The sequence below is a fragment of the Dipodomys ordii genome, unplaced genomic scaffold (genome assembly GCF_000151885.1).
Source record: "Dipodomys ordii isolate 6190 unplaced genomic scaffold, Dord_2.0 Scaffold68, whole genome shotgun sequence".
In the NCBI taxonomy this organism is placed as follows: Eukaryota; Metazoa; Chordata; class Mammalia; order Rodentia; family Heteromyidae; genus Dipodomys; species Dipodomys ordii.
The window spans coordinates 17,719-36,091 of NW_012267284.1; the positions used below are offsets into that span (position 1 = coordinate 17,719).

An 18,373-nucleotide genomic window follows, 5' to 3' on the forward strand; every position below is an offset into this window, starting at 1 on the left:
CTGGTCTGTCTAGCCCAGATGAGCTGGCCTTGGACATGCACACAAAGCCCCTCAAGGGATGTGGGATTTCAAGGTTGGCAAGTGCACACTCAGAGCTGAGCAGATGAAACTTCAACGAGTCATTAGTATACATGGTAGATGCCATGTATTCAATCCTCATGAAAATACATTCCTGTGCCTACATCTGTGAGATTGGAGACTATGTTGGTGACATGTCAGGTTGTGCAGAGACTTTTCAGGATAAGACCTTGTGAGAAAAAAATGTTTGTTCCCTGTACTCTACAGCTTGCTATCTCAACACTGTACTTGCTCTCCAACCAGAGGCCACAAGAATTTCTTGGCCTGGTCCTTCAATGTGTTCTAAAGTTTTAGATGCTGTATGCTTAGGCCCAGGTGCTCAGTCATGCTTATAGGTCCAGTTAACCATAGACAATTCATAAAGTAGCAAGCCTGACTGTAACCTCCAAACTTAGCATGCCCTAAACTTTGCTAGCTCAGAAATCATTTTTACATAAATATACATATATGTATGTGTGCATAGGTATAATCATTTAGCTGAAAGGCTGTATAGAAACTGCTAGCCTGCAGGGATGGCTAGGTTTGGTCTACTTGCTATCGTCTGACATCTAGTCACATGTCACATATTGTGGGAAGTGGTGCCACTCAGTGTCACAGCTTGTGTGGAGTATTGAGAAGAATGTACATGAGTCCAGATTCTGATTCCTATGTGTATGTTGTGTGATCCTGGCCAGGCCAAGTATGTTCTCTGTCCCTCTGTCCTACACTGTACCGTGTGGGTACATGGGTACCTCCTCGCTGAGTTGTTGTTACAGGAGTATTGGGAAGTTCAGAATCCAGGATGAACCTGTGAGCTCACCTGTTTCACCAGGAGAGGGTATGGGACAGAGGCCCTGCCTGTCACATGCCGATTAGATCAAGAGCCTTCCCTCTGCTCGTTGGTGTTCCCTAAGAGCATCAGGTGGCAGTTCTATACTGAGCTTGGACGTACTTATAATGTGGACCATGCTTCTTATGTTCAGTGCTCACTCTTGCCATATGGCTTTTGAATATAACTTATTTCAAATCCTGGCTCTGGGACTGCAAGTTCTTTTTGTTTAATATATTATTAATATAAAGATGACATACAGAAGAATTACAGTTACATAAGTCAGGAAATGAGTACATTTCCTTTCGTATACTTGTCACCCCTTCCCTCAAACTCTGTCCCTCCCTCGTCTTCACCAGCAATTGCATAGTTTACTTTCAACCGTGTCCTGTGAGCACCACTGCTGCACTGCTGTACTTTTTCACCATTTTTCCCTTGAGTTATGCGACCCCCTCAAAGATAGACACATGAATAAGCCATACAGGAAAAAAAAGAAAATTTAACAACAAAAGAAATCTTGTTTCCATATATGGAGTTTGTGTGTGTATATAGAGAGAGAAGGGGGGGCATATAGGGATTGCACCTTTAGGTTTCTCCCCTAAGAACATCCTCTTTTGGTCTCACTGAGTCTACAGTCATATCCCAGTGTATTTTATATATAACTTCTGCATATGAGAGAAAACACATGCTATTTGTCTTTCTGAGCTTGAATTACCTCACTTAACATGCTTTGTTCTAGGTCCATCCATGTCCCTGCAAATCACATTGTTTCATTCTCTATCACGGCTGTGTAAAATTCCATTGTGTATAAGTACCACAGTTATTGGATCCATCCATCTATTGTAGGGCATCTGAGCTATTTTAATACATATCTTGGCTATTGTAAATAGTGTGGCAATGAACATGACTGTGCAAGTGTCTTTATGGTATCCTGGCTTGTCATATTCTGAGTAGATGCTCAGGAGTGGTATGACTGAGTCGTAGGCAAGATTTATGTTTAGTTTTTTGAGGAACCTCCAGAGTGCTGTCCAGAGTGGTTGTATTAGTTTACATTCCCACCAACAGTGCCGTAGAGTTCCTTTTCCCCCACATCCTTGCCAACTTTTGTTGTTCAGATTCACAATTTTGGCCATTTTAACTGGTGTGAGATGGTATCTCAGGGGTGTTTGGATTTGCATTTCCTTAATGGCCAGGGATAATGAGCATTTCCTCATGTTTCTTTGCCATTCTTCTGAGAATTCTGTACTTAACTCTTTTGCCCATTTAGTGTCTGATTCATTAGCTTTGGAAGGTGTTAGTTTCATGAGCTCCTTGTATATGTTGGATATTAGGTCATCGTCTGATGTAGTTTAATAACTATGTCCTTACATGTGAAGAAATGTTTTAGTTTGATGTAGTACCACTTACCAACTCTCTCACCTTTCTGCTGTGCCCCCAGAACTGTTTTTTAGTTTCTACCTGTACCTCTGAGTTTTAGTGGTTTTCCTACTCTCTTGCAGTAATTTCAAAGTTTCAGGTCTGATGTTGAGGTCTTTGATCCACTCTGAGTTGATATTGGTACATAGTGACAAACAGGGATCCACTTTTAGTTGTCTGCATATGGATATCCAGTTTTTCCAACACCAATTATTGAAGAGATGAGACTATCTTTTTTTCACTGTATATATTTGGCTCCCTTATAAAATATCATGTAACTGTATATTTCTGGGTCTTCTAATCCATTCACCTTTGGGTTTCAATACCACACTGTTTTTGACTTGCTTTTTTGTCAGTCATGGGGCTTGAACTCTGGGCCTGAGTGTTGTCCCTCAGCTCTTCAGCTCAAGGCTAGTGCTCTAACCACTTGAGCCACAGCGCCACTTCTGATTTTCTTTGTTCTGCCATCCTCAGCCTCCTGAGTAGCTAGGATTACAGGTGTGAGTCACTGGCATCCAGCTGCTGTTCTTGTTATTAAAGCTCTGAAGTAGAGCTTGAGGTCTGGGATTGTGATACCACTCATACTGCTTTTTTGCCTAGAACTGTTTTGTCTATTCAAGGTCTTTTGTTGTTCAATATGAATGTTTTTACTGTCTTGTCTTGGTAAAGAATGTCATCAAGATTTTACTGGGGATTGTGTTCACTTTATCATTTTTAGCAGTTGGGCCATTTTCACATTACTTTTTCCTATCCACAAACATGGAAGTTCTTTCCATTTCTTGATGTCATCTTTGATTTCTTTCTTCAAATTTTTATAGTTTTTGCTATAAAAATCTTGTGCATCTTTGGTTAGATTTATCCCCAGGTATTTTTGTATGGGGAAGCCATTGCAAATGGAGTTCTTTTCCAGATTTCCCTCTTACACATTTTTGGCATACAGAAAGGCTATTGATTTTTGTGGGTTAATATCCTGCTACTTTGTGGGACAGGCAAGTTCTCTGGCCCAGAGCAATTTCTCTGTAGTGGAAACCTCAGGTTTCTTCATGTGCCAGAACAGCATGAGGCAGGGGTGGACATTCACACTGGTCCTTCTGAGTGCTGTCTTCCTGGAGCTGATGCTTTGCTAGGACCTCTCTGGCATTACTGAGAACAGGACAGAGCATACTATAGAGTGGAAGGGCAGTGAGATGAACTGTCCCTCCCCATAGCCAGCCATCTGCCTCTCACTGGACTAGTAGATCAGGCAGGAGTACCCTTCAACCACACTGCCTCGGGCATTCCAGCAGGATCCAGCTCAGTATCCTCCCTTGAGTACTTCACATTTCAGTCAAGTAATTCTCCAGACTAATCTGGAGATGGTCATTCGAAAGTCCTCTTCTCTGATGAGCACATGACCACACTACACTTGCCACGGTTGAAGCTGGCCCAGGCCTCATCTGCTGCTTGCTTCCAAGCAGTTTTCATCCTTGGAAGAGCAGAGCCTTTTTCCCTTGTGCATCTGGACTTGCTCAAGTGGATCTATAGCACTGGGTGTTTAGAAACTTCTAGCCTGTGAGACTTGGATTGCAACGACGACGGTGAGTCACAACCAGGTGCTAAATCCATGTTGAATGTAGCCTCTCAGGGTGAAGATGCGTTTCATCTGACTAAAACTAGTGCATACCCTTGGGAATCTCTGATCTTAGAGGGTTTCTAGGTTACTAATGTGAAACAGAATTCCCAGACCAAGAGATAGTTTCTTAGATATAACCAAGAGTCCTGATGGCCCATGAACACTGTGCTGCCCCAGGACAGCAGCTGGACTTGATTGGAGTTGCTGACATACCAAGCCACAGGCCCACAAGTTGGAAGTCTAAGAAGTGCTTGGCAGCTGATTTCCTCCTCACAGAAACAGATGAGTGGAAAGCCACTGGTGCTGTTTCCCCTTGGCTTGGATTACCAACCTTCTGCTCATTCTTTGCAAGTGCTTAATAGTGTCTTCACACGTGGTGCTGGATTCCTGGCTTCAGTGCCCTGTCTTGGGAATTGTGTTGGTGAATTCTGTCATTTGTGCCAGGATGCACCTGCTTAGAGACTGTGCTGTTTGGACTCTGGCTGTGGTGATGTCTCACCTGCAGGGAGACTGGGAGGACATCCTGGGAGGTCCAAAAAGGAATCCCCTCCACAAGCAAGGGCACTTAGATGTCTTTGGGACTGAACAGCCTGCTCTTGAAACAGGCGCAAAGAAATGGGACTGGCAAAGGGCCAGTTAGCCTTGTCCTCCTGAACTCAACACACTGCCTTGACTTTCACACAAGCTGTAATGGACAGTGGTCTTAGCCCTCTGTATTCTAACTGGATGGTTTTGATTGAGAGAGGCCCTTCTCCCTTCATGCAGCTCAAGGTCATTCTTACCATGTTCCCACAGCTGCTGGAGAATCTCGAAACCCCTCAGAATACACAGAACAGCAAGTTTGTCTACGCCAGCTCCAACTCAGGAGTGGTCCAGGTTCCTCTGGCCTTCTGTAGGAAGCACAGCAGCTGTGGGGAGTGTGTGCTGGCGCGGGACCCCTACTGCGCCTGGAGCCCCTCTGAGCATGCCTGTGTGGCTCTCTCTGAGGCTCTGAACTGCACCAGGAGGTATGCACTGGTACTGTGGGTGAGCAGCGCTGTGAGTGAGCAGGAAGTGATGGGTGTCCTTTCTCTTGCAGGACTTGCATTCAGGACCTGAGTGGTGATGTGTCTTCATGCCCACGTGAGTTCTCCCTGTTATACCATCCCCTCAGGAACATTCTCCCTGTTATACCATCCCCTCAGGAACAGCTAGGCCAATCAACCACTTCATGGTATTTTTCTCTGAGGGTGTGTGTGTGTGTGTGTGTGGGTGTGTGTGTGTGTGTGTGTGTGTGTGTGTGTGTGTGTGTGTGTATTTTTATTTTTCTCTGAGGGTGTGTGTGTGTGTGTGTGTGTGTGTGTGTGTGTATTTTCCCCTGCGTGAGCAAAATATACTGAGTCTGTAGCATTTTGAATGCCAGGGTGATAACACAAGGGCCAAATCCCATATTGCAAATATAGATTTCATGGACAAAATTATTTAAAATATTGTATGCATTTACCTCTAGGCTTATATACATTAGATCCACTTGAAACATAAATGATTTCTGATCACCTAATGAGACATATACAAATATTTCAAAATCTGAACCGATTTGAAATCCAAGACACATCTGGTCCCAAGCACCTCAGACAAGAGATCCACAGTCCCTCATTTTCCACCTACCCTTGGCAGCCTACTGGTAACCAGAGGCAGGGATTGAATGAGGCCAGGATTCTCTGTCTCAGTCTTCCTCCCCTTTCTGACCAGACATCTGTCTTCTGGTGAGGAGAAATGGAAAAGAAGGGGGAAGACTGGCATGCAATATAAGCCTTTTCTGGGCCACCAGATGCACAGCGGGGTAGAGCTTGGCCTCCCTGACCTGATGAGCTTTCTCCTGGGACAGAGTAGAGATGAGATCTCTGCTGCTCAGAGTCCTCTGGTTTCCTTGTCCCTAAGGGTTGCTGGCTGGGTCTCATCTTATTTTTTGGTCAGGTATGTCTTTGTTTTAGTGCTCCTGAAGTTCCATCTTGAATATTTCTGTGTGATCTGCGGGCATTATTCTGTTTTTGAAAGTAGCTAATATCCCTATTGTTGATGCTGTGCACATTATGTTCTAGCTGAAATTATAGAAAATTATCAGAAGAATACTTACAAACAGCATTGTACAGCATACTTAACATGCGATGCAAAGTCCAACATGGCCCAAATACTGTGGAAGTTCTACAATGAGACAATGAACCCTAAGAGACCCAAGTATGTTTTTGAGAAAAGGAAAAACCTGATCATCTTCAACCTGACTGAGAGAGACAGCGGGGTGTACAGCTGCCTGTCAGTGGAGAAGATTGGCAACACTACAGTCTCCCGCATACTGAAGAGCTATTTACTGGAAGTGAAGCATGACCCAAACCCTGACTGCTACAAAATATAGAATAATCCACAAAGCATCAGTGACATCCACCTAGATGTCTTTTCCTCAATATTAGCCATTCACTAGTGACTCAGGAGGCTGAGATCTGAGGATCAGGGTTCAATGCCAGCCCAGGCAGGAAAAAAGTCCTGAAACTCCAATAAACTACCAGAAAAACTGGAAGTGGTGCTGTGGCTCAAGTGGTAGAGCAATAGCCTTGAGCTGAAGAGTTGAGAGACAGCGCCCAGGCCCAGAGTTCAAGACTCATGACCAACAAAAATAAGTAAATAAATTAGCCATTCAGCACTCCCAACACACCCACACCTTTGAAAGATGGTCAACACCACAGTATGCCCTACTCAGAGATGACAGTGTATCTCAGGTCAAGTGACCACTGGCTCCCTATGATCTCCTTCATCCTCTTCCTCTTGGCCTAAGTTTGCTATAAAGGCTACTTGCTCAGACAGTGCTTCAAATTCCGCTTAGCCCTGCTACTCAGGAAGAAGCCCAGTTGAATTTTTCTGACCTAGAGCACAGTATAAATGAGTTGGTGAAGTTCATGAGCTTCTCCCAGCAGAATGGGAAGCAGTCAGAGCCAGCCCTGGACACCATCACCAGCAATGCCTCCACTGACTGACCAGACTCATAGAGGTCCAGTGAGCTCTCCACCAGAGAAAAGCTATTCGATGCCAAGTGTGAACTGAGTGAGGTTCCTGGATCTGTGGAGCGAGTTTTGTGTCAAACCTACTCAGTAGCCCAGTCTCATCATTGTGCACTGAACCTTGCCGTATGTTCTAAGCAAGTTCCAGACAGTTTTTATTTTCTACTTTTGCTTCCTTGCTTCTGTAGCTCTCTTGAAGATTACTGCCCTATGTCCATGTCCTATGTCTCTTGACAACTGTCCTACATCCAGTAGGCAGGTTTTGAATGAGGGAAGGTGGTTCAATCCTCCCAGATTTGGTCTTGGCTGCTTCTCAGAACCTCCAGTCCAGATAGAGGGAACTTTTGCAAACTTTTGTCTGTATATCTATCTCTATGTCCTCCCTCTCACACTGCCAGTGGGATTCCCCTTGGCCTTAGAACGCCCACCCACAAAAACAGGCCTGTGTGGATGGGACCACTGGCTACAGACATGACCACAGCATCCTGATACTCAAGGCTACCATCCCACATGACTTCTGTAGCCCCGCTGGTGGCTCATGCCTGTAATTGTAGCTACTCAGGAGGCTGAGATCTGAGGATTGTGGTTCAAAGCCAGCCCAGGCAGGAAAGTCCCCATGAGACTCATCTCCAATTAACTCCCAGAAAACTGGAAGTGGCGCTTGGCTCAAGTGGTAGAGTGCTAGCTTTGAGCTGAAGAGCTGAGTGACAGCACTCAGGCCCAGAGTTCAAGCCCCATAACTGACAAAAACAAACACCACCAACAACAAATGACTTTCTGTGACTTTCACTAAAGATGTAATTGGATAGTATGGTTTTCATGCACAGTCTGTAACATGAATTAAAAGTAGATTTTATTCCATGGCTAAGTTTAAAAAGCTGGGCTTGTGTGTCTGTATCACAGCCTCATGTTCAACATGTTGTGGTTATTTTGTTGGAAACATGTTTTGTTAGACTTGCTTTTTTTTCTATTTTGAATCCTATACATCGGGAAAGGACCTGAATAAATGAGAAGGCACATTGACTTGGGCAGACCATTAGTTACCTGTATGATGTCTCTGGTGTGGTGGCCGTGGGCACCTTTTTCCTTCCCCAGCATGGGTTGCCCCAAGTCCAGGGATTGTGGAGTCTTGACCTGGGCTGATTGGCCCAAAGCAGCCATTTTTGTGATAATTTTCTCTAAGTAACCAGTGGCTGTCTGATTATCAGCACAGCTGAGTCACTCTTAGGCCATGAAGATTTTGAGAGAGACACACACTGGGCCCTGTGGCTCACACCTGTATCCTAGCTACTCAGAAAGGTTAGATCTGAAGATCATTGTTCAAAGCCAGCCTGGGCAGGAAAGTCTGTGACTCTTATCTCCCATAAACTACCCAAAGCCGGAAGTAGTGTGTGGCTCAAATGGCAGAGCACTAGCCTTGAGCAAAAGCAGCTCAGGTGCATTATCCAGGCCCCGAGTTGAAGCCCCAAGACCAGCAGACACACATCTGTACATGAACTTTTCTTTCCTGGTCCTCATGGCTCTGCTATAATCTTATCTTGGGATCCCCTCACCTCCAGGAAGGGCTGACAGGACGCCGGTTGAGATGATCCTGCTCCCGTGCAGGATCTGCACATCTCCCTGTACTCAGTAGTCCAGGAAAGGCTTTCCCTATAGGGGCTGGAGTATGTCCACCTGGAGGGCAATGCCCCATGCTGTTGAGGCAACTGCAGGAGAATACGACAGAGTACGGTATAAACGGTCATGATGACAGACGGCACCCAGGGCAGGTAGCTTTCTGGGACTGTAGATTTGCCCTAGCATGGCAGCTGAAAGGACAAGGCTATGGCCTCTGACCTCGTGGTCTTAGCTTGGGGCTAGGAAGTTGGGCATAGCTAGGCACAAAGAAAGCACACAGTACTCCTCTGCCTACCTTGCTCTGGCAAGGGGCATCAGCCTGTCAGAAGAGGAGCGCTTATTTTTTCCTGCCAAGGGCCATTTGTATATTCCTAACACCATTTATGTTATGAGGTTATAAAAAATACACGTAGATGAGCACAGACAGTGGATAAGCAGAATACAAGTCTGTCCCACCACCTACCAGATAAATTTGTGTTTCTTAAAACAGCCTTCAGGCCACAAACCTTCCTGCTACTGCTCAGCTACTACACAATGGTACTACATCACTGCCCTAGGTCTGCGACTGCTTGCTATGTGTCCTGTCACTCAAGTAGGATCATGTGCATTGTTTTACCATGTTATAAACACCAAATACCGCACAATTCATCACAGACATCACATATACCAAACTACATGGCACACACATCAAAGCAAACATTATACCATGTACACCACACCACATACCTGGCAGACCACTCACTGCAGAGATCACCTCCCAAACCAATGTATCATATTTGCCATACCCTGGAAACACATCACACCAAAACATGCACACTGCTCTTGCCACACACAATGTGCTCACCACATACTCTACACACATCACCTCACCCGCACTAAGCCTCATGTGATCATTTACAGTTGCTTGCTTCTCAGGAACTCAAAGCCAGTTGTTCAATCAGTAACTGCAGTTCTGCAGCTGTCCAATCACTATCACTGTAGACACAGCATGTCATGGCCTCCCTAGCTTACCTTTGACTTTGAGACTGGAGGTAAGTTTATCTATTGAAGCGCCTCTTTTCCCAAGTGTGCTTTTTGATTTGCTGTTTTGTGGGGTGTGCCTTCTAACACACCTCTGAAAGGGCACAAAGGTATTGAGAACCATGTCCTTTGAGTTTGGCAGTGTATGAAAACTGGCCTGGGAATAACCTCCCTGTAGCATGTAAGGGTCATTACCTTGTCTTTGCTTGTGGCATTTTCTCTGAGTTCCTGTGATCAGAAAAGAGGTGACATTGTACAATAAGAAATGTTCTGATACTGGGGCTTAGAACTCAGAGCCCTGAGTGCTACCCCTTTCTTCACTCCCCTCCTCCCTGCTAAGCACCACATGAGCTATACCCCATTTCCAGCTTTTTGCTGGCAGCCTAGATCTCATGGACTTGCTTGCCCCAGGTATCAGCCTCCTGAAGAGCTAGGATTACATGTGAGCCACCAGTACTTGGCTTCTGTATTCTTGAGTACTGAGATCTTACAGCAGAACACACTTTCCATGTCTTGGCCAGGCCCATTCAATGTAGGAGCCCCTCTGGAGTATGTTCATGACTCTCCATTTCACTCTTGTTCTCTTTCTGGAGTTCATTCCAGAAAGGAAGCTGCTTGGGCTGCTCTTCTACCATTCTGCCTTTTTCTTATTACCTCTTAAACTTTTCCATCTTAGATTTTCTCCATTGAACTTACTAAATGTAATACTTGAGAAATTTCCTCTTTACATAAAAAGGTCCCCTGTGTGGGGACAAAGGGTGAACAAATGTAGTAGTGATACACTAGACACTACGTTGAAAATGAACTTGTGGGTGGAGACAAGTAGGAAAAACTAGGAGTGAGAAAAAAGGTGACACTGTACAATAAAAAATGTACTCATTACCTGAGTCTGTAACTATAACACCTCCGTACATCACCTTTATAACCTTTTAAATTCTCAAAAGAAAAAAAAAGGCCCCCTGTCCCTTAATGCACATGGCAGAAAAAAAAATTTTGCAGACACCTCCTAGAGCATCAGGCATCTGCACACCCGTGAAGTGCCCTGGCTGCTCGGGCCTCCAGGCCGCCACTGGAGTGACTAGGGGGTACCTGAAAATTGGGAAAGTTCACCTGAGTAGTGAAGGCAATGCTGTCTGCCAGTGCCTCTCAGGGCCACAAAAGAGACAGCAGGACAATGTGAAGCCATTGCAGCTTTACTGTACCATTTCCTTGTCTGTGAAGATGGATGCTGCTGTCAATGTGCTTAAAGATGAGGAAACAAAAGCCTGGAAGACAATCCCACCCTGAGTGCTTTCATTCTTAGACCTCCAAGGGGACCGTATACCAGATACCAGGTTGTGTTTACAGGAGAAACTGGGCCAAGCAGGAAGCCCTTGTGTTTGCCAGGAATTCAACCACTTTACTTCTTTTAGAAAAATGTCAGTGGCAGTAAGGACACTTAGGTAACCAGAAGACAGCTCCCACACAGAGCTACAGCTGACCCTGACTGCCGGCCAGTCACCTACTCTTCAGGAAGTACTCACATCCACTGCAGCAAACCTGCTTGCCCTAACCGGCCCCTCCAAAACGCTGGGCAGTAGATGCACTGAACCCCACCGGAACCTGGAAGTATAACCAGGCCCCTTTGAAATGTAGGTGCTAATGCAGGACAGAAGGGTCTGTCTGGGAGAAGTGACCAGGTGTTTAGGAGGCTGCAAACCAAAGCAAGTGTTCTGTGAGAACAGCAGAGTGAAGGCTCTTCAGCCCCAGGCAGCCACCCCTACCTAATTCCAAGACTTCATTTTACATCCACACATTTGTTCCTCCCTCAGGACAGAAAGCAGGGCTGATGGTGCAACTTCCCACATGATTTCACAGAGGCAAGTCCAGCCCACTGCTCTGTCGACCTCAAGTGCTAGCCATTTCAGCCTAGCTGCCAATTCTGGGCCAGGAAAAAGACTCCAGGTGAAGTTATTTGCCTTATACCTTGAGTGAGGATGAGGTGGGGGAGACAGGCAATGGGTGGGGGGCTGTACCAAGTGGTATTTGCAAAAGTACCAAGTGCTCCAATTTTGCAACAAGGCACCAGGCACTACAAGTGGAAAAGCCAAACAGCTCAAATCTCCTGGTGCATGTTAAATTTTTCTGACAAGATCCGAATGATGAGTTTTCTCCTCACTGTGTGTGAACTTTGGAAGGTTTGGCTCTAGAGCTGCCTGGTCTTTAATCTCAATCTGTTCTTGACTGTGAGAAAGTTTTCACAGTTATCATTAAACCAAAACCTCTGTTTTGAACAAAGCCATCCTCTATGTGTGATGCAGGGAGATGTTGCATGTAGTTATGTAACTACAGTCTACTCCACGTCCCTATTTTCTGGGGCAGGATGAGTCTGCAAACTGCCTGTTGTAATATAAGCATACATGTCCCAGCCAGTCAATTTCTGGATCCAGCATGAATGATCATTCTCTGCCTGAGTTCTAGGTTGCCAGGTCACCTTCCCCACAGAGAGCCAAGAGGACCAGATAGTGCCTGGCCACCTGTTAACCCATCTGGCCATGGCATGTTAATCTAATGTGAACTGTAAAATTTTTGTCAACTTTCATTGTGATCCACATTTACAGTGTAGTTCCAGATACAACAAATTGTTGAATTAACTGCTTTGGGCTCCTTTCCTCAGTGTTGTTTCTTGTATTTTATTCTGCAGTCTGGATTTAGTCAGAGCATGTATGCTCATGGCTCAAGAAAACAATTTTATGCTTCAGGTTAGTTAGGATGAAGTGTTCTGTGAGGGGAATGTGGTTATGAGGACAAGCTGTGTTTCCTGAAGCAAGAGTTGTGTTTGTTGGATTCAGTGCCTGGACTTGTAGCACTGGTGATGTGTGCCCCCCGGTGCCAGCTGGATGGCACCTGCAGCCACTAAAGTGATGACACTAAGGACCCCACAGACAAGAACCTGGGGAGGTCAAATGAGAAAGAACTCTCCGGAAGATGAGTCAGAAGCCCTAAAACCACTCACAAGTACTCTGTTTAAAGCATGAGTCTAGATAAGAAAAACAACTCCACATACCTAGAGACTTCCAGGAGCACCTCTAAGCAGGTAGCCTTCATCTAAGGTAGAGATTTTTAAAACTGTTGACTTACCAATTTAAAAACTTCTAGCTGGTGAATGTGAGTGAAGGTGACAGGCCATTTAGATTTTTTTTTCCTACTCATTGATTTTCTGGCTTTTATTCTTAAGTAATCTTCTATTTTCAAACTTAATACAATCAACTTGCCACCTACTGCCACAGCTTATTGTGTAGGACAGAAGAAAGACCCCTTCTCTGTCCCACAGATCTAGCCAGCCACATCCATTTCCCATATGAAAGCACCTCAAAAGTTTTCAACAGTGGGCCACCCTGGCCACCACCAGCTCCAGATGACACAGTGGGCAGCGCTTCGGATCCCAGCTCTGCCATGGCCATGAGTCTGCCCCAAACAGGCCATTGCTACCTCATTCTCTGTGTTAACACTCATCACAGGCCACTTACTTCTCAGAGAGACAAGGCTGGGCATGACAGAATTCAATTAACAGAATCTTCAAAGCCAAAAAAGAATACAAGTACAGGTTGGAACTGAGTTTTGGCAGTTAATACTTGCAGGTCTGGAGACCAGCACAGCAACTGCCCTTACTTAGCCCTGTGGGTTCAAAGGCTAGCATTCCAAAGGGACTAATCGGGATCAGACCACTGATATGCCTAAGATCTAAAAGAAAATTAAATAATCACTCTTTATTCAAAATAAATAAGCCCTCTTACTGGCAGGGAAAAAATAGGAATGCTCTGTCCTCCTGGCCTCTAAGACAGCAACCACATTTAGAATATGTTCATTTAAAGAAGATTTGTAAATTATCAAACTGAAATATAGAAACCTCAATACACATCACCTTTTTGGAAAATAAAGACTAAAAGTAGTAATTCATGTCAGAGTCACAGGTTACAAACTTGTTTTCCTTCTGAGGTTCATTCTAACATATCATTAAGTTGCAGAGCTCTAAAGAAAAGGCCCTTTCCGTTGCTGTCCATTTGCTTAGACACCAGTGTCTCCAGGAGTAGGAGGACAGGGGACAAGAGACAGGTACACACTCCGGCTTCCTGCATACTCCCTTGTTTGGCTCAGCTTTGCTGCAATGGAGAGGTTTCCTTGGTAGCCCAGGACTGTATTTTCCTGATCCACATTATGCTTTAAAGGCCCAAGCTGAATAACCACTCTTGGGAAAGCCTTCTACCAGTGTATCTAAGTATTGGTTTGATGAGATTTGTGGCTTTGAGAGCCCTACAATCATTGCTTCCTGTGCCTTCTCAGGCCAAGTAACTTCCAACTGAAGATCTGAGAAGGTAAAGCCCAAAGTCTTTTCCAAGTCTCCACCCTCTTTGCCCAAAATACACACACACATACACACACAGGAAAGAACTCTCCTCTTATAAATTCAAGTTCATCAAGTGAGAGGTTGAAGTCTCCAACGATTCTTCTAGCTCCAGGGCACACTGACTGTATGCTTCCAGATGTTTCCTCCAGATTTCAACTAAAACAAGAAATAGCTCAAGTGATAAGCAGATACTGACAAGTCACACAAGTCCATCAGAAACCTGCAATGAGTTACAGGTGCTACCAATAGCTCAGTCTGTTCAGGTAAGTCCCCAGCAGGCTCTATTTACTCTTCCTCATCTGCTAAGCTGGATCATACCTTAGTGAGTAGCATCAAACTCACTGCTGCCCCCTTCCATAATGCCATCCCTCACTCCCCCCCCAAAAAATACCTTGGTAAACAATGGCCTTGAGAATCGTCACTTGGCCTGAGTTAGCCTCCCAAGTGGATCTGAGATACAACTGCCATTAAGCCATCTCTGTTCAGGTGACAACTGGCTTGATGTGTGTGAGTCACTGACAAACCCTTCTAACTCCTACAGTCTGATGATTAACACTTCACAGGCAATGGCTCAGACCAGTGGACCCCACTACAGCTGTTCCAGCCTAGATAGCAGACCCTCTTGCATCCAGTCATGCCTTGACCTAATATAGTCTGTATTGGGAGGAATCTACCAACCCCTCCTACAACTGGTCTGGCAGCATCAGTGCCAAGCTACCCTTCTGAGAAGACTAATTTAAAAATGATAACTTAGAGGACATTAAAGCAGACCCTCATGAGTACTCACGGTAGTGTGGTTCCTGTCCAGTGGGAGCCAGGTGACTATCTACAGCAGCACAACCAGGACTCTCTGTGGGCAGGCTAGCTGCAGGCGGAGGCCCAGGTTGTCCGGCCAGCTCCTGCCGCATGTTCTCCAGCATGGTCTTGTATGCCTGCCGGGCTGCCATCGTCAGCTCAACCATCTTGTGAAACTGGTCCTTGAGCACAAGTGAAAGCACAAAGGTGACATCTGCTGACTGCCCGCGGGCAGTACCACCGCCCTCCAAGGTGAAGCAGGGGCAGTGCTGGTGGCAGCAGCTTTGTTTGTGCATGGTAGGCTGCACAGAGAAAACCATGGGCTAGGCTGACTTCTCAGGCCTGCCTGAGGCACTTCTCTGTTGCCCAGGTGTCTAGAACCAAAGTATGAACCTTAACTTGGAGCTGGTAAGGAGACAAGAAATAGCTCAAGTGATAAAGTTTCTTGAGAAAGTTGTTTCAATAATAGCTGATTATCAGTGTCAACATGAGGTTCTGTGCTGTCAGTAGGTGCACACACAGGTTATCTCCAACCTTCTTCCCATGAACACTGACCAGTGACTCACCTGGGCTCCATCGTAGCTGAAGATCCCCACAACACTGACAGGAACTGCTTTGTTCAGACTCCGCCCTAGAGCCTTGCGGTTGAGAGCGAACACAAAGGGGATGTTCTGCTCACAGGCATAATCGATAATGGTGTGAAGGGTGTCATCCAGCCCACCTGCTCAGAGCACAAGGACATATCACACAAAGCACTGATACTGATTCCACAGTGAGCAAGGCACCTCTCTCCCTCCCCCAGTCAGTGGCCCTGACAAATGTCATTGAGAGAAAGCAAGTCACAGCCTCATGAAAGAAACAATTAGTTCTCCAAGAAAGATATTATGCTAATGGAAACATTCATCAGTTAACATCAACGAACATTTATTTCACATCAGGACACTGGTCTATTGTCTCTTAAATCCTAAAATAGGCAGATGGGAAACAGAGGTTGAGATATCAAGGTTCTCACCCTATGTGGAATCACTGATCTGGTGGCCCAGAGGTCATGCTCCCATTGGCTCACTGCCTCTAATGCTTGGACCCACTTTCAACTGACATACCAGCCAAGGCCAGGGTGAAAAAGGAGAGGTGGAAAGCCAATGGGAGCACCAAGGAGCGCTCACAACACAGAAGTAAATGAAGGCAGTGGGCACGTTTCTCTATTCTCCAACAGCAGCAAGTTATAATGCGCTGTCTGAGAAATTACTCCATTCACAAAGGAAATAAGACTGCAATAGGTAGGAATACACTAGTCAAGCAACATGAAAGACATACAGACCTTAAATATGCCAACTAAACTGACAGTATCTAAACACAAAGGCATCTGTACTCTTGAATAGGTTGATGATCTCTATATTATCCTTAAACCTGAAAGTACTGTGACTTCCTACAAACATGATTTGAGAAATTAAATAGGGACAAAGTATGAGAACACCTGATAGTCTAACACTGCCAGGTTACAGACTATCTTCTAAGCCACAGAAAATTTAAGAAGAGAGATGGGGATTAACAAGAGCCAGAAATAACCTCAGTATATGAAAATTGAAAGAGGAAAAGCATTTTTAGATGTTGGGAGACACTAGGAAGATCCATTTAGAGTCATACTTTGGGTAAGACTGAAATATACTCTACCTAAACATAGGGACAGCAAAGAACCAGAGAGGAAAAAAATAGCAGTTAAAAAAAATTCTTAATAACCCTGGCATGGGAAGGTTGAGAAATGAAGTAAAACTAATATGCAAAGAGTAAATAAACAATAAATTACAGTAAATAAAAACAAGAGGTACATTTTTTTCTTTTTTTGCTATTTTTGTTTTCTTTCTTTCTTTTGTTCTGTTTGTTCATTTATGTTTTGGGGAGTCTCAGGGGAGGCACAGAAATGGAGGGACAATGGGTGAACAATTGCAGCAGTGGTATTCACTGGGTATTGTTGAAAATGAACTATACAACTTATGGGTGGGGATAGGAGGGAAAAACTAGGAGAGAATGAGGGAAAGAGTGACATTGTCCAAAAGAAATCTACTCTTATATAATCTGACTTATGTAATACCTCTGTACATCAGGTTTATAATAATGAAATTGAACTCCCCCCAAAAAAGGTAAATAAACAACCAAGCAGGTATGGTGGCAAACATCTATAATCCCAGCAGCTGGGAGGCACAGCCAAGAGGATTTTGAGCTCCAGGCAATCTAAGATACAGTGAGGCTGTATCTCAGCCTCACAGCCAAAATATAAAATAATATTGATAGACAGGGCAAAAAAAGAAAATGAGAATTTAAGAAACAGTAAATAACAAACCAGAAAAATATTTACAACTCTTCACTCACTGGTTTACTCACTATACATAAAAAGATCAGCTAAGAACATGGAACTAACAGTTCACAGAAAATCTGAAGTTCTTGAGAGAGAAGATACTGGGGCTGGGAAGGTGACTCAGTGGTAGAGTGCTTGCCTTGCATGCCTGAGGCCCTGGGTTCGATTCCTTAGCACCACATAAGCAAAAAGAAAAAAAAAACGGAAGTGGCGCTGTGGCTCAGGTGGTAGAGCGCTAGCCTTGAGCTGAAGAGCTGAGGGATAGCGCCCAGGCCCAGAGTTCAGGCCCCATGACCAGACCCAAAAAAAACAAGAGAGAGAAGATACTGACCATAGAAAAGTGCTAACAAGTACCAAAGAGGGTGGTATGTACAACACCTCTATATTAATACAGTAAATTACTAATAATTTTTTTTAAAAAGGGTGTGGGGTAGGGAAGGGGAAGCCATGCCCACACCAGGAGAGGCACGGCAGCAGCCTCTGAAGGAGGTGGGACATACCTCTAGAGCCATAGCTGCACTTCCATGCCAGGCACTGACCCTACAATGTAGATGCAGAACAATTCTACAAAACAACAAATGTTTGCTACATTTTTTTGTAACTCAAGAAATACAATCTGGCACCTAATTACAAACTGTCCATCTATAGGGACTTCTCAAAGGCACAGCCTGTTGTCACCCTATGAAACCAGGAAATTCAATCTCATTCCTCTAGGGATTAACTTTGAGGTGCCAAAGCACTTAATTTTACCCACTTGGCCCCAGATCTCCCTGAAATATATGAATGGTGATGAGGAAGTGAATTTCAGTTATGGACTTGGAAGAAAAACGTACCAGTCCTGGACAGGCTGGAGAAAGAGGACCAGGCACTGAGTGGGTTCTTTGGAAATAATTAACATCAGAGGCATGTCTCTCAATGCCCAGTGTCTATGGAGGTACCCCATAGTCACAAAGGTCATGTGTGTGACCTACCTGCATCTTCACAAGGCCTGCCTGCCAGGCTGGTGCTGGCTGGAGTCTTATGAACTTGGTTGGCTTACAGGAAAGCTTGATGGTCCTCTTGGCTGTAACCTAACTAGTAAGTCTGGATCCCTGTGCCTTCACTGTCTGCACAGTGTGGGTGATGCTCACCACCTGTACCCCTTCAGTACTAGGGACTTTAGCATTGTGTCCCCCTGAGCTTCCCTGCCAGACAGCATTTTATATGACATCACTGTTCCATGTGTCACTCCACTAGAAGACTTGGAAGCCTG

General features: G+C 44.9%; 2 protein-coding genes across 3 annotated transcripts in view; one reads left to right on the top strand and one right to left on the bottom strand.

Annotated features, from left to right (window-relative positions):
- The window catches only part of LOC105990850 (semaphorin-4D-like), a gene marked incomplete at its 5' end in the record, with an annotated part of 23,256 nt that extends 16,334 nt beyond the window's left edge, over positions 1–6,922 (top strand). The window contains 2 exons of the mRNA XM_013023367.1: positions 4,680–4,921; positions 6,772–6,922. Coding sequence (XP_012878821.1) covers positions 4,680–4,921; positions 6,772–6,922 — 393 coding nt within the window. The remainder of the gene's footprint in view (positions 1–4,679; positions 4,922–6,771) is intronic.
- A 6,385-nt stretch (positions 6,923–13,307) lies between these two features.
- Secisbp2 (SECIS binding protein 2) overlaps positions 13,308–18,373 on the bottom strand; it is a 37,005-nt gene continuing 31,939 nt past the window's right edge. For both annotated transcript variants that reach the window (XM_013023517.1, XM_013023518.1), the window contains 3 exons: positions 15,332–15,486; positions 14,758–14,947; positions 13,308–14,126 (listed from right to left, as the gene is read on the bottom strand). In XM_013023517.1, the coding sequence (XP_012878971.1) occupies positions 14,023–14,126; positions 14,758–14,947; positions 15,332–15,486 (449 nt within the window). In that variant the 3' untranslated portion in view covers positions 13,308–14,022. The remainder of the gene's footprint in view (positions 14,127–14,757; positions 14,948–15,331; positions 15,487–18,373) is intronic.